The following is a 25,962-nucleotide window of genomic DNA, read 5'->3' as shown; positions in this document are numbered from 1 at the left end:
AGTGACAGGAAAACGTTTTCTAACGATTCAGTTTTCTCATTTCTTCACATTCCCAGTTTTCCCATTCGTAAAACCAACTCTGAACCGCATCGCCACCTTAAAAGCCGAGATCACACAGATTAATACCTCACTCTGTCTGTCCCAAACAGGAGTTAGTACTACACACCATTTTACTGCAATGTTTACGCGACATGTTATAGGAATATTGTCACTTATCTATTTCCATATCTACAGAGTGCCAAACGTTCAGGTGACGTCACTGGCCACACAGCCGCACGCGACACTGCTGCCGACGTGGCGCGAGCTCGAGCGGAAGGGTTGCGCGAGCGCGACTGTCAGCAGAACTGGTAAGAAGGAATGACTCCATGAATTAACTTTATTTCAGAAGAAATAATACATATGTTAATTTTGCATATGCGTATCTTGCATTTTAGCGTTATGCTAATATTTATAGAGTACTTCCATATTTCGTGTTTGTTGTTATTCTTTTGGTTGTTATTTAAGTTAATTAGCTTCTGCTGTCGCTTTTGAAGCGCTCGCAGAGTATATTTGAAATACTTCAACATCCTTTAAATAAATAAGGTACAATAAAAAAGAAATAATAGTGAGACGAATAAACGATTTATAATCAAACATGGGCGTTTGATTTCAGCTAACATTAGCAGAAATACAGCCTTGGAGGTATCATAAAACTGCATGCATATTTGTTTAGTATAAAAAACTGTAATGTGTAACCTGTGGTTTATAATCTGCCTTATATACAATCTGCTTATTCATTTAGGCTACTGTCCGTTTATTTACAAACTAAAGTTTGAATGCTGCTTGTACGTGTAGAAAACAACCGCTAGATGGCGCCGCAATCCGCATCAAACAAAGGCGCTTGACAGTGCGGCACCATTCAGGGACAGCGCTGGTCTACTCTGTGTGTGAATGCTTTTCTTTTCACACACACGTACAAATACAGATTGTTTTCACTATAATAATATAGTGCTTCTTATACAGAGACGATGATAGTTGATAAACCCAAATCCTAAATCCTGAACCTAACCGTAACATGTTGGCATAATTTGATAAAAAAACAAAATAGGATTTGGTCGAATTATAAGCCTTTCATGTACATGGGTGTGTGTGTGTATTCACATGATGTTTGAACCAATAGTGTCTTTGTGTTCAACTGTTGCATTTTACTCTACTTGACCAACCTGACTGGAAATCTTTCTCACTGAAAACAAAAATCCCTAGTCAGAATATCCAAAAGGAATGCTATTGGAATTCCTGGCATAATTTGGAAGCAAAGGACTAAAAAACAAATCCACTAAGAACCAAATAAGACCCTACTAGATAAATAAAAAAATATCAGTTGTCAAATTATTCTCAAACATTTTAGGATTGATTCCAAATTATTATACAAATTATATTAGCAACCCATTAGCATTAGTCTCCTCAATAATACCCAGTATATTTTCTATGCACAACGACAATCCGCATGTTTGAGAGTCTCTGAACGTCATATTTTATAATGTGACTTGACATTTCACATAATTTTTCTTTTCACCGTTCTTGTGTGTTTCTGCTAATCGTCTGTCACTGATAAATTTCCAGTTATTTTGCAAACCTTAGTCAGAGCTCAGCTGTCTCAGCGTTGAGTCGGAAGTTAGTTTGTTGTCATTTACAGCCAATCATCTTCCAGCTGCTTACATGGCCTCTCATTACACTTTGTTTGTTTGTCTGGTTTTATCAGAGCACCATGTCGCAAGATGAGACTGTGGAAGACCTCACTGCAAAATCTCCCCCTTCCCTCCACGCAACTGCCTCTGATGAAACTGCCCCCATAGCTGCAGTCAGTACAGATGAGGTCCCGTCTTTATCACAGCTTTCACTAAACACAACGACCCCTGACCCAACAAATGCAGCTGCGGAAGAGCACGGTACAGCCAAAAGTACTGAAGAGAAGCAGGTACACCAATCAGAAGAAAACCCTGAGGGTCAGGTGACTGAATGTGTGGAATCAGTGAGTTTGGACCCAGATGTTACACAGGAAGAAGCACAGGAAACAGAGGTACATTTAATAGTGTTGAGCTGTGTTTGGTCAAAGTAATATTTTGCACCATGTTAACAAATCCATAACATGATTTTTTGTGTGTATTTTGTGACTGTATCCTTCGGCTGTGTGGATGCATGTTATCAGCCCCTGGATGAGTCTAAATCTAAAGGCTGGAGTAGTTGGGGCTCCTGGGGGAAGTCACTTCTGACCACTGCTACATCCACTGTGGGTAAGTCGCCATAGCAACCTGTCACTATAGTGAGGCTGCCATAGTTAAGCTTACAGTAGATCCATCCTTCCACTATCACTGCTATAGTAAATAGCAGAAATACATATGAGATTTAATTTGTTCTCATCCATTTTGGTGCGGGTAACCAAACCATTAAAAAGCTGTTCTAAATTCACTATCAAATACACTACCGTTTTAAATGTTCCGGGTTGGTAAGCATTTTTAATGTTTTAAAAAGTCTCATATGCTCACTAAGACTGCATTTATTTGATCAAAAATACAGTGATAACACTAAAATATTGTGAAATATTATTACAGTTTAAAATAATGGTTTTCTATTTTAATATATTTTAAAATGCTATTTATTCCTGTGATGGCAAAGCTGAATTGTCATCAGTAACATCATGTCACATGATCCTTCAGAAATCGTTCTAATATGCTGATTTTATGCTGATTTGCTGCTCAAGAAACATTTATTATTATCAATGTTAAAAACAGTTGTGCTGCTTAATATTTTTCTAGAAACATTTTTTCATTTTTTTTTTGTTGAATAGAAGGTTCAGCATTTATTTCAAATAGAAATCTCTTGTAACATTCTAAATGTCTTTACTGTCACTTTTGATCAATTTAATGCATCCTCGCTGGATAAAAGTATTCATTTCTTTTAAAAAAAAAAAATCTTTTGAATGGTAGTGTATCTAACATATCTTTTTTTTTTTTTTTGCAATCTACTGTACTCTCAAATTATTAATTTTGGTATTTGTGGAGGGTAGTGGTTAAACGGATCGTTGTTAAGTCCCACGGTTTGGGACGCATGTGATTGCAAGTTTAACCGCAATAGAGTGAAAGGTTATCATTTGCACGTGTTTTGTCTTGCTAGTTTACACATTAAATAGATATAAAACCATTCCAGCGCTAGAAGAGGCAAAAGAGGATTTAATTCGGTATCGCGCGCCACGCTGTTATCGGTGCACACAGACGCACATACATACAAGGATCGCGCGCACACACAGAGAGAGAGAGGCGCGTTTCAGATAGCTTGCAAACTCCAAATTGATTTCTCTTTCGCGTCCTCAATGCACTTGGATGGACACATACACGCATTATGTCAGTCAAAATACCCCTCTCGGCAAGTATTCTCGTAAACACATTCGGTTATGTCTTAATTGAACGAGGTGAGAATTCGGATGTCTATCTATCGGATGTGTGCGTGCATGGGGTCTTACTCTTAAAGTGACAGCAACCTATAAATACCTGCTGTTGTCTGTCATGTAAATCAAACAACATAACACAGCTTTAACAAAGATTAATCTATATTCAATTTATACAGTGAACAGTGTCATTTTACATTTAATTATTACATTTTTGTACACGAAAATTAATACTACAGTTAGACCTTATACTTTATTTGTAACTCTATGTTGTATTTATCTATGCTTGTAATTGGTGTACGGTATTTGTTCTTTTTACAGTCTGTTCACCTGCCTTTAATAATGTATTAGTTAGGCTAGTAGTTTCTGCTGTGGTATTGGAATAGTTAAAGTGGGCTGAGTTGGTGGTGGTTGAGGAGATTCCCCCTTCCATATGTAAAGTGCTTTGAGTACCCAGAAAAGCGCTATGTAAATGTAAGGAATTAAGTAATAAATGTTATGTCTTTTTTTTTTGTTTGTTTTTTTTTGTGCTGATCCGAAAAATTTTCCGATCCGTGACTTAATAACCGTGATATGATCCGAACTGTGAGTTTTGTGATCTGTTGAACCACTAGTGGAGGGCAGTTGGTGGAGCCAAAATTAAGTGATTTAAAGTGCATTACTATATACACATTTTTCCTTTTATTTCATAACTGGCAGCAATTCCTACTTTGTATTGTTTTAATTAACTAATTGATTACAAAACAAGTAAATGCAAAATTATGTCATTTTACAGTAAATGGCATTCATATAAAAACACATGTGAGGCATAATACTAAAAAAAACCTGGCCAAGTGCGACTTATTAGGTATTATAGTGAATGTAAACTATTGGGACAATAAATCCGATTATTTGTCAATATCTGTTCTGTGCATGAGGTAATAATGCTATTAAACTATAAATAAAAATAGTTTAATAGTAGTAATAGTTTAATAATGTTCTTCCATCTTTTGATTGTCCTTAGGTCAAGGGTTAAGCTCTGTAAAAGAGAAAGCAGGTGTGGCGTTCCGAATTCGTCAGAGCTCATCATGTGAGGAGGCAGAAGAGGCCCATGAGCATTCTGAGACAGAGATGGCAGAACATGTACATTCAGAGGAGGTGCACAGAGGAGTACTGTCAACCATCAGCAGCGCTGTTCAGAACACTGTGAGTCTGCACTAGTATAACACACTTCATTAGTCTTAACATGACTTTACCATGATCACTGACTTGTAACAAAATCAGACCCTACACTTGAAGAAATATGGAGATGCATTTGAGATATCATGAGTCTCGGCTGACAACTTGTGATTGAATCACCCGAGATGAATTAATCTTTCTTGTCCCTCAATCTTAGACACATTTTCATGCACTTAGACAATTTTTTTTTTCTCCCTCTTGCGTTTTCAGGGAAAGTCAGTAATAACAGGAGGTCTTGATGCTTTGGAGTTTATTGGAAAGAAGACCATGAATGTCTTGGCAGAGAGTGATCCAGGCTTTAAAAAGACTAAAATACTGATGCAGAGAACTGTCTCTCTTTCTCAGGTAAGATAGCCAACAAATGCTCAAATTTTTCTCACCATGATTACACATGATGTAAAACCCTAGCCTAATGTTACTTTCAATAAGGTACAGGACAGAGGCTATGCTATATTGTGAATATTGTCATGTCAATGGGTGCCTACAACCTACAAACAGTTGGAGGGGGGGCAAAATTGTACTTGTAAGGATATGTGTACACAGAGGAAAGCTATACTACTATTATTAGTGTAGCATGGAGACCATGCCATATTGAGCAAAACCCACACATAGGCTTATCGCCATGTTAGTTGTAGTGGGTGACTTACTATCCAACAAGCTATAGTATTAAGCAAGATACCAAGTAACTAGGTAACCTATAGCTAGGTAACATTATAATTTCTAACATATTGGACTCAAAAATACATCGGTTATCATCATTTTTTTGTTGTGACTAATTTATTAATGACTCAAAGACTAAAGAGAAAAGAATCACTTCATCTGATGTTTAAAGTGAATAAAATAGCCTTGACAGCCTACTTACTGGAGTTCCACAACTACTGAAGAACTTTGTACTCTCCCATCGGACTTGTGTGTAGGTGAGGTAAAAGGGGAAAGCAGGCAGTGGACCAAAGCACTGTGAGGCAAAGGAGGGGGGACTCAAAATATTTCTAAACTTAAAGCGCCTTTTTTTTGGTCCTGTTTGCATTTGTATTGTTTTACTACTTAAATAATTATTTATATAATGATATCATTTATATCATTAAATTATTTACAATACACAGCTTGGTTTTTAATAACATTTTTAGGGGGGACAACCCTCAGATGGGGTAGGTCCTGACCCCCCGACCCCCCTGTGATTTCCACCCATGCCTACAACCATCGTTCCTTAGAAGATACTTGCATTATTGACTTAAACAGTGGTTTTGTGGGAAAATCCTGCCATATTTTCAGTATATGTTTGTTTAACACTTGTCTGTCTGCAGATGTTAAAAGAAGCAAAGGAAAAGGAGAGAGAGAGAATGAGCAGTCAGATGGTCACAGAACCAACCGCCCACTATGGGATCTTGTTTGATGATTACCAAGGCCTGTCTCATCTTGAGGCACTGGAAATTCTTTCCAATGAGAGTGAAGGAAGGGTTAGTAGTAACACACACCACATACTGTACATTCACCCACACCTATTACTATCCAAAAACAAACTGAAATGAGCTGTGTGATACAAAAAAAGTCTTTTCATTGTGTTTCTCTCTATTTTAGGTGCAGGAATTCTTGTCCTCTTTGGAAGAGGAAGATTTGGAAGTTCTGAAGAAGGAGCTTATTGCGATTAAAGAGATCTTCATCACTCGTGAGGAGGAGGAAGCTGATGCCATCTCAGAGGAAAACGGTGATCTTAATTCACAAATTCATTGTTCCACTCCTCTCTGTGAGTCTTCAAATGCCAAAACATAATTAGACAAATCCAGATCACAATCTGGTGTGAACAAATCCAGACCACGATCAAGATCCTGTGCAGGAAAAATTTGTATTACAATTTCTGCATTAATGGATATTAATCAGGTTAAATGGTCAAGTTCACACTTTTAAATGTTAAATCCAATCACAGATTTTGAGTTAAAATGATTAGTTGTATAATCTACATCATTATTAAAGGCCCATTCACACCAAGAACGATAACTATAAAGATAATAATAAAGATATAATTCTAAAAATCGTTCTAAATATAAAAGAATAGCACTGTCCACACCACAGCTATAATGAGAAACAATATCATTGGGATCACTTTCAGAATGATCTTTTTCCAGCTGTTGAATGATAAAACAATGCTAGCCAATCAGAATCCATTCTAATTTAAGAGCGCATTTAAAATTTTAATCGCCGAGGTCCAGAAAAAGCCACTTGTTTGACAAGTCAAACACCCTTTTCAAGGATACTTTAAAGAATGGATATATGGAAAACAATTGGTCATACCCTCGGAATAAATGGTGAGAGGTATTAACGATGAGTTAATTATGTCAGGCTAGCAAACAGTATAGCATAAAATTACCTCAGGTATCCAGCGCTGGTTTCAACAACATTGTCTTGTTCCTTTGAAGTTGCAGTGAAAAAGGCTAGGCATTGTTTTTTTTATTCCACTATATTGACTTTGTCAGCTAAATTCAATGTTAGATTAGAATCGATGATCATGATCTTAGAATAAACAGACCGTTATCATTCGTTGGTGTGGACGCAAATATGGTTATCGTTCTTGGTGTGAACGGGCCTTAAGGCTGTGAAATGATTATAATCTCAAATTCTGGTTGAAATCACCATCCCACAAGTGAACAAACATTGATTTGAAATGACACACAACTTAGTCAGAGCACTATAAATATTTCAGTCCTCCTCATTTTTGCCCTTGGGTATTAAATGTATGTGATCTGTGTGTTTCAGCTGCTGATGGAGAGGAGTTTGTCAGCGTTCTTACTGAGCTTCTCTTTGAGCTCCACGTCGCTGCAACTCCAGACAAACTAAACAAAGTACAGCCACACTTACTCACACACACTCATGAATTTGCCACATGCAACACAAACGTGTATTTACTCTCTCTCCAACACACAAACACACGTTATTCACAAGCACAAACAATAATCAAACCGTGTGCTTTGCAGGCCCGTATAAAAGCTCATGATTGGGTGCGAGAAGTGGAACAATCCCAGGAAGTTGTCAAGAATGTAGAGGAATCAAAGAAAGAGTGCTCCACCCCGTGCACCGCTCCAGAAAAGGGAGAACAAAAAGAAGAAGAAAAGAAAGAGAAGGGAGAAGAGGGAGAGAACGAGAAAAATAATACAAAAGATGTAAACTCGGATACTGTTGAGGTGAGAAATGTTTTGAATGTGTCGTTGAGTCTGAGCTATATATACTGTATGCATACATATAAATAAGATTCTTATACTGTTAGAGGGCCGTACACACAGAATGCATTCTGCACTATTTTTTCCATTGTTTTTCTCATAAATGATAAAAAAAAGATGGATGAGGTGTCTCCACTTCCTTCCACTATAGAAAAATTAAGCCAAAATATCCCAGAAACGGTTGTATCCAGTTACGTAATTCGGGGCCCGAGTCTGCGCAGAAGTGATGCTAAGGTGGAGCCACGGTGTTATGGTCCCTTCCATACTCCCACACCCGCAAACTCAATCGCAATCACAGCTGTCAATCATGACATGATTAACAGATGAGCAGGGCTGCCAACTCTCACATAATTGACGCTGTTCTCACGCCACACGTCCATTTTCTTACTGTGCTCAAGTTAAAAGAAGTTTAAAAAAAAATGTGTCTCTGGACCTTGTGGGGTTTTTTTGGTTCCACTGACCTACATCTCGCATTTTTAACTGCAAAAACACATTCTCTGTGAACCGGCCCTTAATTTTGTCATCTTTAAATCACTCTCATGTTGTTCCAAACCTGTATGAGTTTCTTTTTTTTCTGTTGAACACAAAAGTTATTTTGAAGAATGTTGGTAACCAGACAGTTAATGGCTACCATTGACTTCCATAGTGTTTTTTTCCTACTATGGAAGTCAATGGCTACCATCAACTGTTTGATTACCAACATTCTTTAAAATGTCTTATTTTGTGTTCAACAGAAGAAACAACATGAGGGTGAGTAAATGATGACAGCATTTTTGATGACAGCACTGTCTTTTTAATATTTTTGTGGAAACTGAATACATTTTTCTTTTCAGGACTCCTTGATGAATAGAATTTTGAATAGCATTTATATGAAATATAAATATTTTGTAACATTATAAATGTCTTTACTGTCACTTTTGATCAATTTAATGCATCCTTACTGAATAAAAGTATTGCTTTCTTTCAAAAAGACATGTATAAACCTTTAATTTGTATGTATGTGGATGTAGAAGGTGTATCTGTCATCAGTGGGCAGTCTTGCTGAAGTTACCGCTCGTAGTATAGAACAGCTACACAAAGTGGCTGAGCTGATTTTACACGGACAAGAGCTGGAGAAGCCAGCCTGCCAACAGGCCAGTATACTGGTCAGGTGAGTTCCTCAGCCATTTCCATAAGACGATATTGGAAATGTCCTTTTATTAGCTGTTTAGTGACTGTTTTGTATACCCAGGTTAACCAGTGCCATGTGTAAGGAGGTTGGATGCCTGGCCCGAAAGTTTTCGGACACATTACTGGCTGTAGGGGTGAGTCTGACTGACCCTAATGCATGTTGCTGGTCTTATTTTGAATTATTCGTCAGTGGATGTTATCGTGAAGAAACTTCAAAATATAATAACTAATAGCTCCACTTCTGTAATAACTTTCCTTTTCAGTTAAAGGGTTAGTTCACCCAAAAATGAAATTTCTGTCATTAATTACTTACCCTCATGTCGTTCCAAACTCGTAAGACCTTTGTTCATCTTCGGAACACAAATTAAGATATTTTGATGAAATCCGAGAGGTTTTTTTATCCTCCATTGAAGCAACGAAATTACCACATTCATTATCCAGAAAAGTAGTAAAAACTGCTTAACAGACTGACAGGGTAGAGGAAAAAAAATTTGTTTTTGCACACAAAAAGTATTCTAGTCGCTTCATAGCAGTAAGGTTGAACCACTTTAGTCACGTTGACTATTTTAACAAACTATTTTATACTTTTCTGGACTTTGAATGTGGTCATTTCGTAGCTTTCATTGGAGTATAAAAAACCTCTTGGATTTCATCAAAATATCTTAATTTGTGTTCCGAAGATGAACGAAGGTACGGGTTTGGAACGACATGTAATTAATGACAGAAATTTCAGTTTTGGGTGAACTAACCCTTTAAGACTTCAGTTGCCTTTAATTGATGCCCTTATTTTTCAGCCCCTTGCTTCCAATTACTTCTCATACAGAGATATTTCATGATCCAATCAGTTCCTGTCAGATAAAACATGTTGAAAATGCTGTTTCTACTGTGGCACAGCACAGCAAAATTTACAGAGCAAACAAAAGTTTGTGGCAATGAAATTAAATCACAACACAGTAGGAGTAGTTGCTCTGCAAAATTGGACAGTAGATTCATTCTGCATTTGTTTCCAGCACGTACATTTATAACACATTCATTTTACTCAATACACATTGAGAATCTTTTGTTATTTAATGCCAGTAAGAATTTTTAAAGTCTTAATTTCCTAGTGTTGCCCTGTGATTTTAGAAATGTGAATTTGTCTCTCTATTTTTGTCCCTATAGAATCAGAGAAAGGCAGAAGAAGTAAATCCTCTAGTGGACAGTGTGATGCTGGAGGTAAAACTGAATATGATTCTTTTTATAATGCACAGCTAATAAATGATTAGACGGCTATATGGGATTTGATGATAATGATAATGACGACCCTTCATCACTGCACTGTGTCTTGTTTCCCCAGGGTTGTAATAGCACTACCTACATCCATAATGCATTCCAGCTGCTGTTTCCTGTTCTTCAGGTCTCACACATCCAGACCAGCAGAACCGCAGTCAAGCCAGCCCCAGAACCAGCATCCACAGAATAGTGCCTTCGTTCTGTTTGTGTGTGTTACTGTCTGTGTTTGTCTGTATCTGTGTATTGTGTTTAGGTATGTTGCTTCAATATGAGAGCTTAAACCAAAAAAGTGCAATTCTAGTCTATATATAGACTCTTACAAAGAGATAATTAAGAAAATAAGATTGAAACTCCTAACTTATTTAGGAAGCTGCTTAATTATGTATCATCCTCTTGATACTATGTCCATTCTTTTTTTTTAAGTTACTTTACTGAAAATGAAGATTATTAATCATGTGTTGCATTGTCTGAGCAGATTTGGAGGTCCAACTGTCATTCGCCTAAATTAATCAATCACTCATACACAATACTGTTTTTATTTTGAATAAAATGGACCAAGAACATAATCTGTAATATAAATGATATGACACTAAAGACTGAAATGATCAGTACAGTACTGTTTTATTTTTTGAAAATGTTCAGTTCTCACTGTTCTCAGTACATCACAAGTTGTTCATTAGACATTAGGTACTCATTGAAAAAGAGCGTACTTTATTTTAAGATGAAGTGAAGATTAAAGTTTGAAAGGAAGTGAAGATGAAAAGTGCTTTATGGAAACATAAATACTAGTTTTAATAGCCACAAGAGCTTTAGACTGGTGTTATATACAGTAATTAAGAAATCACAATAGTGTAGTAACCATACTGCTAGCTAAATCTGTATTAGAGAACCAAGCAACATGGTTTATGTTTTCAGCCTAGTCATAGCAATGTTCCCTCAGTTTTTTCAGCATTGGGCAAATAGACATTCTTGAGCCTGTGTGAGCAACATAATGCCACATTGTGATTATCATTATTCCTGTGGTTTAGATAAATAATGGAATTGAGACCCTGTTTAGTCATTTGCAGATCTGCGGAAAGATCCTACAAGAGCAGCTTCTAAACACACTCTCACATTTGTTTCACTATATTACTGAGGACATTGCATAGACTTCCATTGATTTTATATCATGTTAATATTTTTTATCTCCTAACCCAATCATAACCCTCACAGAAACATGAGCAAAACCATAGATTTAAATAAAATCATATTTGGCCAATTTATAAGCCTTTTTAACGATAGTGAGGACCAGTAAAATGTCTGCTATTCAGTTGTCATGTTATTTCACTATGTACGTAAGTGAGGACATGTCTTTCAGAATAAAAGGTGTGAATGTTCACCATTTCTCATCTCCTGACAATAGCTTAAAGTGTGGTCACGTTTATCATTGTTCGGCGAATTTTTACGATCGGAATCGAGTAATTTCAGAAGGAATCTGCATGATCAGAAATTTAGCTTGAGGGTTTTTTAAATTTAAATTTCCCCAAACAAATTTCATATCTTGTTTAAGTTGGTCTCACAAACTGGAGCAACTGACAGGATCACTTGGTACAAACTGGCTGTCCCAGTTAATGCTTTTTTTTATAAGTGACAATTTCGTAATTAAGGTAATTACGACATGGTGTGAACACACCTACACTATTGAAAATGAAGGTTTTTTTTTGTGTGTGTGGTTCTCTAATATGAACATAGCCTGAAAACACCAAAAGCGAGCTTGCTTTGCTTCTTCTTGACAGGTAAATATCAAGCTGGCCTGATCGCAGTCTACTTCAAGGGTTAGTTTACCCAAAAATGAAAATTCTGTCATTAAGTACTCACTTTAATGTCGTTCCATACCTGTAAGACCTTCGTTCATCTTCAGAACACAAATTAAGATATTTTTCATAAAATCCGATGGCTCAGTGAGGCCTGCATTGCCAGCAAGACAATTAACACTTTCAGATGCCCAGAAAGCTACTAAAGACATATTAAATCAGTTCATGTGACTACAGTGGTTCAACCTTTATTCAACAATATCTAGTGATGGGCGATTTCAAAACACTGCTTCATGAAGCTTCAAAGCTTTACAAATTTTTTGTTTCAAATCAGTGTTTCATAGCACGTATCAAACTGCCAAAGTCACGCCTCCCAGTGGTGAACCATTGAAATTTCAAAACACTTATGATGTAATGTAGCCTCGTTTACTGAAATCACGTGACTTTGGCAGTTTGATATGCTCCGAACACTTAAAAGTGTTAATTGTCTTACTGGCAATGCAGGCCTCACTGAGCCATCAGATTTTATGAAAAATATCTTAATTTGTGTTTCGAAGATGAAAGAAGGTCTTACGGGTGTGGAACGACATAAGGGTGAGTAATTAATGACAGAATTTTCATTTTTGGGTGAACTAACCCTTTCAGTGGCTGGCGGAAGTTGTAGAAATGCTAACTTCATGTACAGCCCCTTTAACGTGATGTTGTTCTCAGGAGAAGTCTTGTTAAAGTTAACCTGCCCCTGTCATGTTTTTAAATAAATAAACTTTCAATTTTATAAAGTGCATCTGCTGTTTCTTGTAGATTTAAAGGGTTAAAGCTCCCCATCTCCTTCATGGCCAGAACAAGAAAAGCTTCGATGATGCAGGTAAGCTGGAGATGGAAAAAGAGAGAATGGAGAAGGTGTAAAATGACAAAAAATACATCAAATTAATAATTCTGCTTCTGATCTGCATCTACATGATAGTTCATGAATGAGAGACTGGAAACATCACTTACTTGATGTTTCACAGTTGCTCTGCGCTGCCAGATGTTGGACCTGATGTGATTTTTTAAAATCTGTAAAAATAACAATTTTTGTCAAAAATGTATCTTGTAGAATTATATAACCATCACAACATCAGTCTTGCCAGGAGGCCATCTGCAGTGTAATTTATTCTGCCTCAAGCAACATACTGGCTTCAAAGATCTACCAATCATCAGCTTGTGTCATCATCACGGTGATTGGATGAGACATTATGCAAGATTCAAAGACTGTTTCAGGCTATACTGGATAGAACTAGTAGTGACAACCAAATACTAAGAGTAGCCTATACCATCATCAGACATCAGACTGTGTTACATCAGCTGATGGATGAGGAAATTAATGTGGACATCTTTTTGAAGTATTAATCTGCTTTGTAAAGTCTCCACTTACTGTAGATTGAATTTAAAGCATACAGATGCTGTTTAATATTCCAAACACATGAAATGGTTGAGAGTTTTGAGGCTTTTTTGTATCCAAACTAATAAATGATGGCTATTATGCAGAGAAAAACTAGACTCATCCTTAATTTATATTTACCTTCTTTTGTTTCCGAGGCATTACATTGCTCCTCTTCCTCGTTTTCATCTAATAAGGTCTCTGGAATCAAGTCAATTTTTAAGTCAGTTTAATTTGAAAAGGTATTTTCACAATACACATTGTTTCAAGGCAGCTTTCAGAGCAGAAAATCATGATGTTAATGTTTATAATATCTTAAAAGGGGACCTATTATGCCCTTTTTCAAAGTCTGGATTTTTTTGGGGGGGTCTACTAGAATAGGTTTTCATGCTTGATTTTTCAAAACACATTTTTTCACATATTTTACATTATTGCAGCACCTCTCTTAGTCTGTCTGTAACGTTCTTGTCTAGTTCCGGTATATATAAAGCCCCTCCTTTCAAAAAGCGCAGTGTGATCTGATGTCACGGCCTTTACCATAAACCACAAGTTTCAACACACTGGCTGTGTCTGAAAGCTTTAGGCAGCTGATTTGTTGCCTCATTGCCCTATCAGGAAGGCAGCATTTGTGAACAAAAGTAACTCACAAAACTAGTTTCGGACAGGCTTCCAAGGCAGCATAACACTTTAATGATCTACAACACAATAGAGCAAGCTTTATTGATAGCTAAGCGAATATTTAATTATTACAATAGCAATTTCTCACTAGAAATGACATCAGAAGTGAAAAACATTTGTCAAAAACACATTTACACACAAACTGACCATCTACCGCAACTTTCAGATGCCGTATTTATTTTTTATCTTAACTGTCAAAGAATGGAAAGCACATGATTGTGGGACCTCAAAGGCAGCGAAGGATACATCTATGCTGCCTTCAAAAATAGATCAGATAAAGGTATCTCAGGAGACAGGAAGTGAGGCTAACACTGGATTCGGATGTGCCCTGATGCCTTCCTACCTTGGAATGCATCCTACAAAGGCAGCATTTTTAAGATTTCGGACTCAGCCACTTCTAACGCAACTCAACAAGGCCTCATCACTTTTTTGCGCATGAATTATGAGGAATAGTGTTCCCGGAAGAAAACAAGACTACAATTGAGGCGTTTCAGGAAGTTCAGGAACAGTGCTTACTGATATAGTGAATAACTCCCTTTATAGTGGAATTTTGTGCCAACATTACACACTAAAGAAAGTTGAAAATGTAAAAAAGCATAATACGACCCCCAGTTTAATGTCTTCATGTCTTATAATTGCATTTAGCAGAGCTGGGCAATAATGTACTTTACATTTTGCAAAATGGAAACAAGCAGTTGAGATTTGCTATACAGTACATATTGCTTTATGTGACTATATGTATGCGCAGATATCTATTTTAAATATATAACTGGGTGATAATATAGTTTACATTTTGTGACAATATAATCAATCAAGCAGTTGAGATTTGCTATATATGTGATGTATATTCTATATATGGGATATGTGTATTCAATGCTAGTATTAAATGCTACTGTAATTTTTTTTTATGTTTCTTGAAAGAAAATGTAAATGTGTTATGTGTCTTATTCATACCTGTAATCTCAAAGATTGGTGACAATCCTAGAACATAAGAGACCATTATAAAAAATTAAACACACATAGCCTACCATTAATAGGAATACATGAATATACTATATAGTAGACCAGGTCTTCCCTATATATTGTCTACACAAACATACAGTACACACATTTTGATTGATGTAGGCTTTACAGTAGCATACTGCTGCAGGTTTAAAGGAATAACCCATCCAAAATTAAAGTTGAAATGACTTTCATTCTTCCAGGGAGCAAAAGGAGTTATATACAGCAGAATGCAATAAAAGAAAATGGTGGCCATGGCTCAAGAAGTGGCACGCAAAACTATCATATGGCTTCAGAAGATTTGGAAGAATCACGTATGGTGCTTTTTTATGTCTTTTTTGGAGCTTGGTGTTTTCTGGCCCCAATCCACTATAGGGTAATGAGCAGCGTGAAAATTCACAAAACTATGATGCTCCACAGAAGAAAGAAAGTCATACAGGGGTGTAAAAACTTGAGGGGAGTAAATGAGGACAGAATTTTCATCATTAGTGTCTCTTAAATGTCTTCTAAAGGACACTTCTAATTCACTTGTAATTATTGTATTCTATAGGTGCGTCCCCATTTGCATACTTATGCATTACTCTGTGCCGTTTTGCAGTGCGATTAGTGTGTTCACACTGTCACAGCTTTAATTATGTAGTGGAGGAGAAGGGGCTATCAGACTCCAATGTTCTATGACAAAATAACCGTATAAAATTCATACACTACACGGCAGAGTGCATAAGTACATCGTGTGTACAAGTGCATACTATATAGTGCGTCATTTGGGACACAACTTATGTCTCTCTGCATTAAAAAAAATATATCCAAACACTTACTTTTCTTGCACATAAGGTCAGCTACCTTGAGCTGATTTTCTGTTAAAGTATAGATTGAGAGTTAGTGATTTGGAGTTAATCAGTGCTGGTTAAAACATGCAAGGTTACTTTACAGCATTATGATAAAGCACAAATCTCTTCTGGGTAAAAAAGTGCAGTATGATAGAACAGGATGTTTGTTTACCTTCTGTTCTGTTTTGAACTGAAGAGATCTCCGAGAATACATCATCATCATCTTTATGAGAGAGAGAAATATATCAATCTTCAATAACTGTAACTGTGAAACAGGTATAAATGATATAAAACTATATAAAAATAGGACACAAGTCTATTAGCAATCTCTACATATATAATGTCTTGTAAATATACTCAGACCTTTAACACTTATTTCTTTACTGGACATTGAAAACACTAAAATTAAAAATGATAGTAACAAAATTATTGTACAAGAAAAAGTAGGCATTAGCATATTATTTTGGACATGGTACTATGGTATTACCATGTTTTTTTTGTTGTTGTTTTTTGGCCTATGCCAGTGGTAATATCATGGTATTCTTCCTTGGAGGACCATGTAAATATCATATGTTATTATGAATATGGCAATCACTCAGTGCCATGGTATATAACAAATACCATTCCTGTACCATGGTACTGCCACAGTTTATTTACCTAAATTAATAACTTACGCTTTAACAAGGACACATTTGCCTAAGAATCACAAGACATAAACACTTGCTTACCACTCATGCTGCACATTGCTATGGACACATTAGGGACATTGTTCCTCACTGAAAGCAAAAATGAGAAAATTAATTAGCTGTCATGTCTGATCTGTGTTGGTGTTTTGCTTGAGTTGGACTTTGAGTTAGTTTCGCACTGTTCTCAGTTCAGTTTCCTTTGTTTTCTTTGTTCATGCTCTACTGTTGCCATGGTTTTTGATTTGCCCTTATGTGTTTTACCTGTCTTGTTAATTATCTTGTTTAGTCCAAGTGTGTCCCAGTGTATTTATAGCCCTGTTTTTGGTTCAGTTTTTGTCTGATTGCATTGCTACATTGTACACAGCAAAATCCCCAGAGTTAAATCAACTCTGCTTAGAGTACATATGGTCCCTCTCTAAATAGTGTTAAAGTAACACTGAAGCAGAGTTAAAGTCAGTTGTAGTTTTTGTTTCTCTTTTCTTCAGTGATTCTGCTTGTTAACAGCAGGTGTTCATCACTAATGCTCAATCATCACCTGATTAATTGCTTAATTATCTCATTAACTATAACTCTGCTTCAGTGTACACTATTTAGAGAGGGCTGATATGTACTCTAAGCAGAGTTGATTTAACTCTGAGGATTTTGCTGTGTAGCTGTTGTGTTTGTTTCATTTTCCCCTGAAAAGTGCTATTTGGTCTTATTAAAAGGAGTTTGGTCTTATTAAAAAGAACTGCTTGCAATTAGATCCAGCTCTGTTTCAACCCCAGCATGATGTTAGCACAATCATAGAAAAGCTTTTCAACTATATAAACTTGTTAGTGTCACTCACAATTTTCAGTTTGGTTGCTGAGCTGATGTCCACTGGCTGAAACCGGCACAAGTGTGAACAATTGGTACTTTCCTAAAGAGAAAAGATCCAAATAAATTAATCAAATGTGATATCCATTTGCATTGTCAATTGTATTATAATGGATTTCAATCTGAAATCACCCCATTGTCAAAGGACTGTTGGGCCTGACTAGATTTGTTTTGTGTAAGTGATAGTGATACTCACTATTTTTGCTCTTGAGAATCATGCAGCCCGTACTCAATAGCGTTACCACAACCACAGTCAGTACCATGGCCAACCACACTGAAGTGATCAAACACCATCCCTCTAAAAACAAGGAAATGTACAATAGCAACAGAAAATTTAACAAGAGTACAGCGAAACATAATACATGAATGAAACATGAAAAACAATACAGCATTTAATATTACATTGCTTAAACCTCAGAAGGAACATTCCCTTGTCTTGAAAGTCTTGCCAAGTTCATTTTACACTTATATGAACTCAAATGACCTTGTATGAGTCTGGCAGTGTGCTGTCTGAAAGGATTTGTGGTTTTGGATAAGTCAAACATTGAATACACTGGCTTTATGTATTGCTATAATATATTTATCAAAAGTTAGGTTGAATTATGAAGTCCTGCTGTCTCCTTCCATGCCCGAATCAATAGACAGGATAAAAGACAGTCTCAGCTCTCCTTCAGAGGGAATTTATGAGGGAGGTAGAGATGCTTGGGTGAGAACGATTCACTGCGTATTTGGAGAAATGTATTTGATATGTTGTAATCAGCATGGCTAAAAGAAATATATAATCTAAATAATATATATCGTATTATAAAATGTGCTACATGACCAAAAAAAAGTCAAATGTTTGGTATAAAGCAGCATTTTTTTTTTTCAAGAAAAATCAGAATATATATCAGAACATTATTAACCTTGACAGAACAGTAGATTAACTTCAGTGGAAGAATGTTTGCTCATAATGTTCGCTCTGTGTGTGTGTGTATATATATATATATTTATATACAGAGGGTCTGTGTCAGAGGTATTATGTCAGATGTGCTCACTTTAAGCACAGGTTGCCCACAAGGCTGTGTTCTTTCCCCTGTGCTTTTTTCTTTATTTACTAATGAGTTTTCCATTGAGGAGGAACATTTTAGATTATTAAAATATGCAGATGATATGGCCTTAGTTGGCCTATTGGATAAAACTAACTCTTTAAATGATGTTGCCTATTTGGCTCACACTAAGGCCCTTGAAACTTGGCGTCATTTTAGCCAACTAGAAATTAATGTCATGAAGACAAAAGAATTAATTATGTGCACAAAAAGAGAAATGACAATCCAGCCAATTTCACTTGTGGGTCAACAAGTAGAAATTGTGGAGAATTTTAAATATCTTGGCTCAATCCTGGATTCACAGGTGAGCTTTGTTGATAATTCTGAGTACGTCTTTAAAAGATGTTCACAGCGATTATTTCTTCTAAGACAACTCAGCGGCCTTGGAGTTAGTCAGCATATTTTAGAACTTATTTACAAATCTATTGTGGAGAGTGTATTGTCTTTTCATATCCCTGCCTGGTATGAACATTTAAACTGTAGATCTAAGAATAAACTCACCAGAATTGTGTCAATGGCAAGCAAAATTGTTGGCAGACCACAGAAGCCCTTAGGACAACTTTATGCTGAAAGGGCAAGTAAGAAGGCGAGGAGTATCCTTGCAGATAGTTCTCACCCTCTTTTTAGCCAATTTGAGCCCTTGAAATCAGGTAGGCGCTACAGAATACCTCTTGCGAATAAAAATGTGTTTAAGCGATCATTCATTCCAAACGCTATCAAAATTCTCAATTCCGCAAGTGTTTGATAAGCCAAATGACAGCAGTCTGTTTTTTTTGTTTTTTTTGTTATGTTTTTGTTGTTTTTAACACTACATGTATAGCTATTTTATGTGCTGGTGAGCCAAAGACAATTTTCCACCTTGGTGGACAATAAAGATATATAATACAATACAGTACAATACAATAACTTTAAGAGAACCTTGACAGAATGTTAGCCAATGTTCTGAGAATGTTCCCTGTTAGATGGGATAATGTTATTTTTAATTATTTTGGCCCCCTAGACTTAATGTTAAAATCTGGTTTATTATCGTTTTGTGTGTAGTATGGCATTGTGGGATAGTTTTCTGACAGTTTCTCACTTTTTTTTGTTCTTGTAACTGGTAACGCAGCAGATCTTGCTGTTTCATTGTGCTCCTGGTAGTAAAAGAGGAAACTGCTGCTAGCTGTTTGGCACTTTAGCTCAAGTACAGAAGCTGTTACTTGGAAAGATATTGTAGTTGTTTTGAGCGAAGGGGTAATTGGTTTGGCAGAAGAAGTGTTTTTTAAAATGGAGGCGTTTTGTATTGGAGGACTGGGGTTTTCTTGTGTACGTTCTTCTGTGGACATGTTCAGATCTGGACATGTGCTGTTGTCTGGTGGGAGGTAGCAGTAGAATAGTCTCTGATCATTTTGGGGTCCAGTGTATAGATCTGTGTTGTTGAGAAACGCAAATACACTAATGATCCATTCAGAGAGATTGCCTGCCTTCATTGTCAGAACCACCATCACATCCTCTCCTATGAAATGCACACAGTTGTTATTGTTATTGGTTATTATTGTAGACAATAAACAACAAGCAGCAGTAAATTTCACAAATAAAATATTAATAAAACAACTGCCTACCTGACGGTGAGGTATTGTTGTGGAGAAGCCACAAATCCATTTCAGCCTTACACAGATACCATCCTTCATCATGTCTGTGTTGACTGCTGGAATTTGTAAGTTCTGTTGCACATGGAGGGTCAGCTTGACCACATACTTGTGCATCATTTTTGGGTGTGCAAGGGTCAAAAGGCTCACAGAGAAACTGAATTTGTGATGTGTCTGAGAATAGAAAAAAGAAGAAGAAAAGGTTATGTGCAATACAGTGCAATTCAGTGAAAAGGAAAATCCTTCAAGTTTAAACCCATGTGCCAATTGTTCTTAAAAATGTAGTCTATCATGTTGGTTTTATATGGTTTTATAGCATTGTTTTTATGGAATATTGCAATATTTATTATAAATAATTTATTCGTGCAAATCATTTTTTTTTTTTTTTTAAATACATGTGTCCTTGTAATCTTTAGTCAAAATAACTTCCCCTCCCTCTTGCAGCAATGTCTGTTCTCTGATGATGTGTTTCCCAACAGGAGAGTGGGACAACCTGTCACCCACGTGAGATCACAGCAATAGAGTGCAACACTGTCTGCCCCCTTTCTCAGCTTTGCTGGTTCCGGAAGTATTTTTTCCATTAATTTTTCCCATGGGGATTTTAAAAAAGCCATGAACCAAGCCAATCAGCTAGGAGGTGAATCATAACATTACAAACTATGATTTGAAGCAAAAAAGACAATATAATGAGAATACTTTTTGTGTGCCAAAAAACCCCAAATCAAAATAACGACTTTTCAACAATATCTAGTGATGGGCAATTTCAAAACATTGCTTCGAAGCTTTACAAATGTTTTGTTTTGAATCAGTGGTTCGGTTTGTGTATCAAACTGCTAAAGTCACGTAAACTATTGAAATTCCGAAACACTTACGACGTAACAAAGCCTCATTTACTGAAATCATGTGACTTTGGCGCTCTGAATCACTGATTCGAAACAAAAGATTCATAAAGCTTCGAAGCTTCACGAAGCAGTGTTTTGCAATCGGCCATCACTATATATTGTTGAAAAGTCGTTAATGAGTTTTTTTGGCGCACAAAAACTGTTCTCGTCACTTTAGGTAGAACCACTGTATTCGCATGAACTGTTTTAAATATGTTTTTAGTAGCTTTCTGGGCATCTGAAAGTGTTAATTATCTTACTGGCAATAGAGGCCTCTTTGAGCCATCGGTTTTCATCAAAAATACCTTAATTTGTGTTTCGAAGATGAATGAAGGTCTTACGGGTGTAGAACGACATGAGGGTGAGTAATAAATGACATAATTTTCATTTTTGGGTGAACTAATCCAAAGGTCTTCGTGTCATTTGGAGCGACCACACATCATGTGGTGCGACCAATAATAGCAATAACTGTATTAAATTAAAAATAAAAATCTAATCAATTAAGCATTACTTAAACTCCACAAACACTAACAGAACAGGTACAATAGGTTACAGCAAAAACTGAAGCTATTCTCAAGTATGTATACTGTGTATACTGTATATATACTGTATGTATAATATTTTCAGAAGTTGCTCTTCCTGTTTACTCAAACACAAGAGTGGTTTTCTGTTATGTTGGCAAATTAGAGTGACATTTCCTTTCTAAAAGTTAAAAACCTAACAAACCAACCGAACAGTTTTGTGCTGTAGGCCTACATAAGGTTTATGGCTTGTATAAGCAGGACAGAGTAAGGATGACTCTGGGTAATTTGCTCAGAGACTGTCTAAAACCATAAAAACAAACATGTATTGATAATGTATATGCTATGTGTGAATAGAATCCAAAGTTTTACCCTACACACACACACACACACACACACACACACACACACACACACACACACACAAATACACTCAGTGGTTTTTAACACCTCATAACACGTCCAGACCACAATGGTGTGATCACCTGAAACAGAGTGCCAACTGTTGTAGCCTGTTTTAAAGTTTAATATTGTTAAAATGTAGACATACTGAAGGTACATTAACAGTGCACCATAACATATATCTCTAAAAGACATGGACAATACTGAAGTTTACTCATGCTGTCAATCATACAAACATTTCCTTTTGAACATGCTTTTCTCTTAAACACACGTGCTCACACAAACCCACACCAGTGCCACATTTCCCTCACTCACGCTTACACGAGGACCCCAAACCATCTTACTTTGCTATTTTTACTTACTTGGAAAAAACTCTGGTAGGCACAAGATGAAGGTGAGAAAGAAGACAATGCTGAGTTTGATGGCACCTGATCTTGTCATGGTAAAAGACGGTGATGACTGCGCAGCTGTAAGGTCGCCAACCTCTCAACTTGTTGACCATACATTGGAAATCTCACACATTCTCATCTCACCCTTTATCTTATCTAGTCCCACGTTTAGTCTAAAATAATTCTACGTACTTAACCTACAGATATTTTCAGTGTGTCTCCTTCAAAACTATCTAGCATTGTCTTGATTGCATAGATGATCTGTTTTACCACTTCCTGCTTGTCTTCCTGTTTTGTGTAATTTTGAAAACAGAAAGAGCAAAGAAGAACATTTTAGGTTGTTCGCGTATTTGCTTGTCTCACAAGGATTTAAATCATTGTAGACATTAATTTAGAGCTATATTAGTGTTTCCCAGCATGTTTTGTGTAATACACCCCTACTTCTTCATCAGTGGGGCTAAATTATTGTATTATTGACATCAAATTTGTCCAAAGGGGTGTTTAAAAAAAAAAAAAAAAAAAAAAAAAAAAAGAAGGTTTTATTTAATTAAAGTTATGCAATCAAAAAACAATGAAAACAAGGGGTGAAAATCAACTTTCACTTGAACTTTCACAAAATTCACTTTTGTAACCTTATAGTCGTTTCTCTTTCTCTCTCTCTCTCTCTCTCTCTCTCTCTCTCTATATATATATATATATAAAATCATTTGTTATTTTTTTCCTTAAAAAGACATTATTTGATTCATTTTTTAATCTGTTGACAGCCCTGAAATTTTGTTGCCGTTTCTTTTTTAAAGCTAAATCAAAATGTTTCCAGGTACCTTCTGGCTCACACATACATAAACTCTTGGCAGAATGAGTGTTGTGTGTGATGGAGCCTGAAGGACATTCCTGCTGCAAAGCAAACAGGTTTGATCAGGGACAGGAGCATCCGGTTATCATGGCAGGGCAGGAGGAAGGTTCTCATCAGGACCCACACTGGGATTAGGAGAGCTCTCAGCACCAAGCACCTTATCAGCATCATCCAGTAAGAGGACTACTGCTGCATTCAAACCCTTTGAGCTGTCTGCCTGGGGGATTTAAACTCACACCAAAATATGATGTAACACTGCATTCAAAAAATGTTTTTTTTTTAATGTTTTTGAAAAAAGTACATTAATGCTCACCAAGGCTGCTATTAAAAAAGAAAAAAACAAGAAAAAAAAAAAAAAACAGGCAGTGACCATGTCATTGCAATGTCCTCTCAGGTAGTTCAGGTCGTTGATTCAGGGTGATGTTGATCCAGGAAACGACGACACCAATGAATGACCAAGCAGCCTTCTTTAGGGATAGCACTGCTTGCTCTGCAAGTAGAAGGTCCTGGAAAAGGTGGCCTAAACAAAGCTCATTTTCCTTTCCTCCCAGTTGGCTAGCCATGGTCAATGGGCATCTTTAAAAGCGGTCAAAAACCAACAAAAAAAGAAAAATATGTATATACCTGCCTTAAAAGGTAATTTAAAACAAAAATTGCATGCTGGAACATCAGAACCATGACACAGCAGACAGTGGTCTTCCAGAACAATGCTCAGTTCTAGTTGTCCATGAACTCCTAACTCTGAACATCGACATTACTGCTCTTAGCGAAGTCCGCCTCCCAAGAGAAGGCAGCCTTCAAGAGTATGGTGCAGGCTACACTCTCTATTGGTCAAGCAAGCCAGAGACTGAAAGACTCCTTTCTGGCATTGGCATTATGGTAAGAAAAAACATTACTTCCAAACTAGAAAACCTGCCATTAGGCCACTCAGACCACATAATCTCCATGTGCCTCCCACTTCAAAACAAGAAGCATGCTATACACATCCTGCAAAAAGATAAGTTTTATACTGATCTATGCAACCTCGTACAAAACAACCCTGCAGATGACAAGGTCTTTATCCTTCAATGCCAGAGTAGGCAGAAGACTGGAAATGTGTACTTCTGTTTTGTGCAGAGTAACAAATCACCATCACAAACACCATCTTCCAACAGAAAGACAGCCTGAAGACTACCTGTATGTATCCTTGATCTAAACACTGGCATCTCATTGATTACATCTTGGTGCGCCAGAAAGACCTTCAAGATGCTCACTCGTGTAATGCCCAGTGCAGAATGTTTTATAGACCATTGCCTTGTGCTCTGCAAGTTTAATCTTCATTTTAAACCCAAGCCAAAAAGAGGAGGCACCCCAAAGGAGAAATTTCAAGTGAACAAATTCCAGTCAGCTGATGTGAAAGCTGACTTCCAGGCGAAGCTCCAGCAATGGCTGGAGGATCTCAGTTGCACCACAGACCCCTCTTCAGAAGTGCTCTCATTTAAAAACAGCAATCCTGCAGACCTCCGAAGGTGTTTTAGGGTTCTCTGTTAAGAAGAACAACGACTGGTTTGATGAGAACAATCAGGAGATCCAGGACTTACTGGCAAAGACGAGAGCCGCCCACCAAGTGCATCTTGCTCAGTGGTCCTGTCCAGACAAAAAAGAAGTCTTCAACCAGGTATGTAGAACCCTTCACAGAAAGCTGAGAGAGATTCAGAATGAGTGGTGGACAAACCTCTTCGAGAAATCTCAGCACTGTGCTGATATTGGTGACTACAGAGGGTTCCATGATGTCCTGAAGGCAGAATATGGCCCTTCGCACCAGGTCCAGAGTCCTTTGCGCAGATCAAATGGCCAAATGCTACTTAAAGAAAAGCCGTCCATCCTGAATCCGTTGTTAGAACACTTCACACGGTCCAAGACTCAGTACTCTGCCGTATCCCACAACATCCAGAGAGAACAGAACCGAATGAATTTCATACTCTAGTAGAAACAATCAAGGCCATTAAGCAGCTGAAAAGTGGAAAGGTAGGAATGATGGAATTCCATCAGAGATTTGGAAGCATCGGGGTCCAGCGCTACACATAAACTTCACAAACTTTTTGTCTGCTGCTGGGAACAAGTCAAACTACCACATGACCTCTGTGATGCAATCATTATTACTCTGTACAAATCGGACGGTTACAACTTTTAGGGGAAAACTCTGCTTTCTGTCACAGGGAAAATGCTTGCAAGAGTACTCCTGAACAGATTGGTACCCACCATTGGAGAAGAAATTCTCCCAGAGAGCCAGTGCTAACAGAAGTACCACAGACATGGTATTTGTCCTCAGACAGCTCCAAGAGAAATGTAGGGAACAGAACAAGGGGCTGAACAGAACAAGGTGACGTTTGGTGACCTTACTAAAGCTTTCGATACTGTGAGTAGAAAATCATGGAGTGACTAGGATGTCCCTCAAATTTTCTCAATATGATCATCCAGCTACAGAAGACCAGTGTGGACAAGTCAGACATAGCAATGATCTCTCTGAGCCCTTCCCAATAGACAACAGCATAAAGCAAAGCTGCATCCTTGCGCCAACTCTTTTCACAATCTATTTCAGCATAATGCTCCAATGGGCCACAGTTGACCTTGATGACAAGTATGGCGTCTACAACT

General features: G+C 37.1%; 2 protein-coding genes across 3 annotated transcripts; one reads left to right on the top strand and one right to left on the bottom strand.

Moving 5' to 3' along the window:
• Window positions 1–207: 207 nt before the first annotated feature.
• On the top strand, window positions 208–10,909 carry fam114a1 (family with sequence similarity 114 member A1). Of its 2 annotated transcripts, none has more exons than XM_051897469.1 (13): window positions 208–347; window positions 1,742–2,059; window positions 2,189–2,273; window positions 4,428–4,609; window positions 4,853–4,987; window positions 5,947–6,099; window positions 6,221–6,386; window positions 7,394–7,479; window positions 7,612–7,818; window positions 8,865–9,004; window positions 9,086–9,158; window positions 10,186–10,239; window positions 10,361–10,909. In XM_051897469.1, exons 2-13 carry the CDS (start codon window positions 1,748–1,750, stop codon window positions 10,484–10,486), a joined length of 1,719 nt encoding a protein of 572 aa, XP_051753429.1. In that variant the 5' UTR covers window positions 208–347; window positions 1,742–1,747; the 3' UTR covers window positions 10,487–10,909. The 2 variants fall into 2 exon arrangements, with proteins under 2 accessions (XP_051753429.1, XP_051753439.1); XM_051897479.1 differs by having other exon boundaries at window positions 216–347; window positions 6,221–6,347.
• Window positions 10,899–23,142, bottom strand: si:dkey-192k22.2 (uncharacterized). The gene is made up of 12 exons (XM_051897491.1): window positions 22,446–23,142; window positions 20,253–20,453; window positions 19,730–20,146; window positions 17,760–17,861; window positions 17,535–17,606; window positions 16,748–16,795; window positions 16,192–16,242; window positions 16,008–16,046; window positions 15,142–15,168; window positions 13,651–13,710; window positions 13,086–13,145; window positions 10,899–12,959 (listed from the first exon to the last, which is right to left on the bottom strand). Exons 1-12 carry the CDS (start codon window positions 22,522–22,524, stop codon window positions 12,901–12,903), a joined length of 1,215 nt encoding a protein of 404 aa, XP_051753451.1. The 5' UTR covers window positions 22,525–23,142; the 3' UTR covers window positions 10,899–12,900.
• Between the last annotated feature and the right edge of the window lie 2,820 nt (window positions 23,143–25,962).

The sequence above is a fragment of the Ctenopharyngodon idella genome, chromosome 1 (genome assembly GCF_019924925.1).
Source record: "Ctenopharyngodon idella isolate HZGC_01 chromosome 1, HZGC01, whole genome shotgun sequence".
Taxonomy (NCBI): domain Eukaryota; kingdom Metazoa; phylum Chordata; class Actinopteri; order Cypriniformes; family Xenocyprididae; genus Ctenopharyngodon; species Ctenopharyngodon idella.
Note: the sequence above shows the minus strand (reverse complement) of the source record. Positions and strands in the feature narration are given on the sequence as shown.